Source organism: Hordeum vulgare, chromosome 7H (assembly GCF_904849725.1).
Source record: "Hordeum vulgare subsp. vulgare chromosome 7H, MorexV3_pseudomolecules_assembly, whole genome shotgun sequence".
Lineage (NCBI taxonomy): Eukaryota > Viridiplantae > Streptophyta > Magnoliopsida > Poales > Poaceae > Hordeum > Hordeum vulgare.
Window position 1 is genome coordinate 30,131,119 of NC_058524.1, and position 5,422 is coordinate 30,136,540.

Below are 5,422 nucleotides of genomic sequence, written 5' to 3' on the forward strand. Positions count from 1 at the left end.
TGCGTTTCGGCCAGCGCGCTGAACTGAAAATGGCGCGCGCGTCATTTTTGCGCGCCCACTGGAGCTGCCCGCCGCGTTGCGCGCGCTAAAACTGCCTTTTTTACGGCGCGACGCTTGTATAGGGCGTGTTATGTTTTTTTGCGTTAAGATGCGTGCGATTCCTTTCTAAAAAAATAGAGTACGTGCGACCCGGCTTCATCCCCCCACTGACCAGCCCCCGCACACAGCAGACCCAAATCCCCCAAGTCTCCATGGCTCCCAGATCGGAGCACGCCGGCGGGAGCGCCTCGGCGGCAGCGGCAGCGGCGGCGGCAGCTGCCCAGAGCCACGGATCCGGCTTCGACTCCATGGACCCCTTCTTCCACGCCCTCCGCGTGGTCCCCTTCGCCTTCCTCCAGCCGCCGCGCACCCGCCTGAAGCTGCCGTCCAACCTGGCGCTGCCGTCCCCGATGGTCGTCTTCTCCCTCATCCTGCTCACCTACTTCGCCGTCGTTTCCGGCCTCGTCTACGACGTCATCGTCGAGCCCCCGGGCATCGGCAGCTCCCAGGACCCGGCCACGGGCGCCGTCCGCCCCGTCGTCTTCCTCCCCGGCCGCGTCAACGGCCAGTACATCATCGAGGGCCTCTCCTCCGGCTTCATGTTCCTCCTCGGGGGCGTCGGGATCATCCTCCTCGACCTGGCGGTCGACCGCACCAGGCCCCGCAGCCTGCGCGTCTCCTTCGGCGGCGCCGGCGTCGCCGCCATCGTCATCGCCTACGCCATGGCCATGCTCTTCCTCCGCATCAAGATACCCGGATACCTATGGTGAGGCCGCAAAATCATCTCCCCAGTTCATTATGCCCAGATCCGTCATCAGATCTGAGGATGCTAAAGCTGCTGCTGATGACCCTAGTGTACAATTTAAGTTATGTTACCATAGGATGTTTTGTTGCACTCGAATTTCAGTTGGTGGTCTGAGGATTATCTATTTCCAATGATACTAAAATAGTTATGTTCCTTTTTTTCTGAAATGGTGACTGCGTGACAATGCTGCTGTGGAGATCAATTTTCCGTTTGCTGTATTTGTGCAATCTCAGAGAATCTCTAATAACTAGTTTGTGATATGTGGTAATCTTAATCTAGGGACCAATGCTATTTATTTGTTTTCTCGTTCCAGTCTCAAGCTTCATGTTAAATTGACTGAAAACCTAGGTGGGTTTGTCTCATCATGCCAATTCACTGGAAAATATATTTTATACATAGTTTGCTAATTTGTTTATCTGGCAGTTGAGTTTGCATGTTGTTGTATAACTTGTATTTGTCACTGGGAGAACATATAAGTTTTTTGCAATGCCATATTAAACTCTAATTAGCACAAAACCACCATCTGACCGTTATTTGATGGCCTAATCTGGTTAGAAGCTAGGGCTTGTGGGCATGGGCGGACGATCATCATTACTTGTATAGGCTAATGCTTTGGTCATAATTTTTGTGATTACCAAATCAAGGCGTCACCATTGAGTAACCATCAAACAAGTGTATTGTTGTCCTTTCCTAGCATTGTCCATTGCAAGTGTTATCAAGCAGCAATAATGTTTGTTTCCAGTGGCAAATACATAACTAGCTTAGATGACAGATTTAAAATTTCACAAAGTCAGAGTGGCATGTAAGATACTCCCCATAAATTAGTTACTATACAACCGTACAAGTGTAAGAATAGTTTACTAGGTCCGTGGTAATAAGCCTAAGGATAACTGAGTAATGTAGATGATTTTGTCTAATTTCCTGAAAGATGAAGTGTACTAAAAGGCGGCCTAGTTTGGGCCTAGCTAGCATAATGGATGACAAATGGGTGAGATCAGGACAAATAATTAAGCCATCTAGAAGCCCTACGTACAAGGCTGCTGCCCGCATAGTGAGTAGGGCTTTCTTGAACTGTGTACGGAAGGCAAGTGAAGATATGTATTTTGAACTCAATCGTTCAAAAATAAATATAAGAGATATGTGATGTTGTTCTTGTTTTCTTCGAGGGGATGTAATGTGGTTCTTGACTTATTATGAGTTATGGATTTGTAGAGTCAATGATTTTCTGTTGATTCGTCTTGCAATACAATACATAACCTACTGTATCTGTGCTTAAGTGAGCACACAATCTGGCAACTACTGAAGTTGTTAAATGCAAATTATCTGGAAAATGCTAATATTGGGCCACTGTAACAGCTGTTACTGACATTACATGTTTTTAAACCTAAAATTTGGCATGGAATATGTTTCCATCATAAGCTAGAACCACCTTGTGCATATTTAGTGGAGCTTTGATTCTTATGTACTCCCTCCGTTCCTAAATACAAGTCTTTTAAACGATTTCACTAGAGGACTACATACGGAGCAAAATGAGTGAATCTACACTCTAAAGTATGTCTATATACATCCGTATGTAGTCCTCTAGTGGAATCTCTAAAAAGACTTATATTATGGAACGGAGGGAGTAGAAGTTTGTCACAACTTACAGCCTTAAAAATGTAAACATACTCATGTTGGTGGGTGTTAGTTAATAGAACATGTTCAGTGTGAAAAATTGAAAAAGAGCGTAGACGAAACTAAAGAAATGTCAGGTGGAACATATGTGGCGTAAATAATCTCCAGGCTGCTTGAGTGAAGGGTTATACTCCCTCCCTTCAGAAATACATTAGGGAGTACTATCTATCTCATGTCATACATTATTAGTGTTTCATATTTCTTGCCATTTGGACCAGTTAGTTCTGCCAGACTGCCACCGTCACATTAGGGGGGAGATTATTGGGGCCTGTTTGGTTTGGCAATTACTTCCATCCTGGCAGTCATCACCACCTTGCATTCTTGTGTTTTGAGTTCTTTTGAACTTCTGTATGTTTGTGTTTAGTTATTGTTCTATACTGACTAGTGAGATGGATGGCCTTCTAGCACCAGCTCTGTCTGCATGGTGAAAAAAATAGTGCAGTTGTTCAATCAGGTTCATCAAGCATGGATGCACCCATTTATATCTGTGAGGATTGTATATCCTGTGCTATTTCATTCATAACCTGTGTGAGCTTCCATGTGGAGCTAAAAATTCTCAGCATATAGTTTATCAAAAGAGTTCATTTGGCAACATACGTACTCTGTTTTGGTTTATCTATTTAGCAGGAGTACATTACATGTAACATGGACCATAAAAGTTGTTGGTTCATCTGCATTTTTATGCTGACAAATAACAATTCGAGGGAATGTAGACAAGAAGAGCTATGACTAATTACACGATGGCACTGGTTGATTGGTCACCATCACCATTGCTACCTCCCAAGGCACCATTGCTAACTCCCAAGGGTCTCCACACCCGTTTTTCCATCACCCTAGAAAAGTACTTGCACACCGTGAGCTCCTTGGCCTTCCGTCGCATGGCGTCGAACGACAGCAGCACGTAGATCGTGATGGAGACGACCACAGCACGTAGATCGTGATGGAGACGACCACAACACGTAGATCACGCACGTGGACGTCTCCCAGTCCCTGCAGCTGTCGCCGGCGTTGGCGCCTAGCAGGCCCAACAGGTCCAGCACCACGCCTAGCAGGCCCAACAGGTCCAGCACCACGGCGGCCTGCAACGCCCACAGCGGCACGCCGCTCTTCTTCATTGTGCATTGCTTCTTTACGGTATACTGCAGCAGCAGCATGATGACGGCGATGGAGGTCATGAACAAGGTCGCATTGCAGTAGAAGAAGGCCTGGTACCGCGCCGGGTTGGAGTGAAGCAGGATCGGGTTGCCGGCAACACTTGGAGGGCTTGTTGTCGACAGGGACGGCGACGGCGATGGGGACGACGCGGTATTGTCGTCGTCGGCCCAGGTGCCACCAGGAGGCGCGAGACCCGCCTGGTACGTCACGCTCGCTCCAAGGATGCCGAGTAGCATCAGGTAGGTGTGTTTCGTGTACTGCTCATCGTCATATTTTTGCCGGCCAGCCATCTCGGCGGCGACGACAAGGGCTGGAACGACTCCCTCAGCCGGCTGGGAAGCCATGGCAGCTCCGGGCAGTGGACGCTCTCCGTCGACAGGAAAAGTAGGATATGCAGGAGGAGGAAGACGACCACAGCGGCCACGACCGCAAAGACATAGATGCAGGTGCGCAGCTGCCGGCGGCGTAGGCGCCCATCAGGTCCAGAAGCCCGACCATGACACAGACGCGGAGCGCGTTGCTCCGGATGCCCTGTTTGTACAGCTTCTGGTTCACCAGCATTAGGATGACGGTGACGGACGCCATGAATCCCGTCGCGTTGAAGTAGAAGAAGACCTGGTACCTGATCCCGTAGTGGTTGAGGAGGACAGGGTCGCCGGCGACGTGCGACCCCTTGCGCTTGCTCTCCGGCCAGAAGCTGCCTGGCGGGCTCAGTCCGATTTGGTAAGTCACAGTGGCGGCGAGGATGGCAAGCTGAAGCAGGAACTTGCGCCTCCTCTCGAGCTTTTTGCGCTCTTCTTCGCTTCCCTCGGGCTCGGGCTGGCCGTCGGACAGACGGAACAGCTTCGCAAGCCTGTCTGACATGCCGCGCATCCACTCCGTCACCATGCTCTGCCCATGGGTGTACGCCACGACCTTGACGATGGAGTAGACGAAGACTACGACGGCTAGGGAGAAGAAGTAGATGGTGGTGGGGGCGTCCCGGAAGCTCCCGGCGACGTAGGCGCCCATGAGTCCGAACAGGTCGAGAATCATGGCCGTTTTGAGCACGGCGCGTCTGATGGTGGCCGGCGAGCTCAGCTCCTTGCTCTGGACGATGACGATGATGGCCACCGACGACACGAACGCCACAGTCTTGCAGTAGTAGAACGCCTTGTACCTCTTGGGATGCATGTCGAGGAGGATCGGGTTGCCGGGGACGTGATCCGGGTGCCCTGGGTCGTGGTTATCCGGCCAGACGCCGCCCGGCGGGCTCAGCCCCGCCTGGTACGTCACCCTCGACGCCAGCGTGGCCAGCAGCAGCAGAAGTGATCGCGACTCCTCCACCTTCTCGTCTACCTCCCCATTTTCGATGGCGATTGTCCTCTCCCGGTGGACCTCGCCGGAGTCTGCATTACCCGGCGCCGCCGGCGTGTCTGTCGGCGTAGCCTGATTTCCGTTGCTACACATCAAGTGACGGCGTAAATTAAGGTCAATTACGTACACGTCTGACTGCCATTCCTTGAACGTGTACATGGCCGCCGCCTGCAGCACAATGTTGAGGAGCACCGCGGCCGCGAGGCAGACGACGTACACGGTGGTGTCGACCCTCCTGCAGCTCCCGGCGTCGAAGGCGACCATGAGGCCAGCAGCTCCACCACGACGCACACCAGCAGCGCGTGCGACCGGGCGAGGCTGCCGCTCATCAGCGTCCGGCTCTGCGGCTCATGAGCAGCATGATGATGGCAAGGGACGCCATGATGGCGTAGA

The 5,422-nt window shown here is 51.5% G+C and overlaps 1 protein-coding gene across 1 annotated transcript; it reads left to right on the top strand.

The window, feature by feature from the left end:
* The first annotated feature begins 214 nt into the window (after positions 1-214).
* LOC123411103 (oligosaccharyltransferase complex subunit ostc-like) lies at positions 215-1,011 on the top strand. The gene has a single exon (XM_045104026.1). The coding sequence runs from the start codon at positions 252-254 to the stop codon at positions 807-809; it is 558 nt and encodes a 185-aa protein (XP_044959961.1). The 5' UTR covers positions 215-251; the 3' UTR covers positions 810-1,011.
* Positions 1,012-5,422: the final 4,411 nt, after the last annotated feature.

Excerpts from the sequence above, each read along its gene's own strand:
- LOC123411103 (XM_045104026.1), top strand. The coding sequence starts at position 252 with ATGGCTCCCAGATCGGAGCACGCCGGCGGGAGCGCCTCGGCGGCAGCG.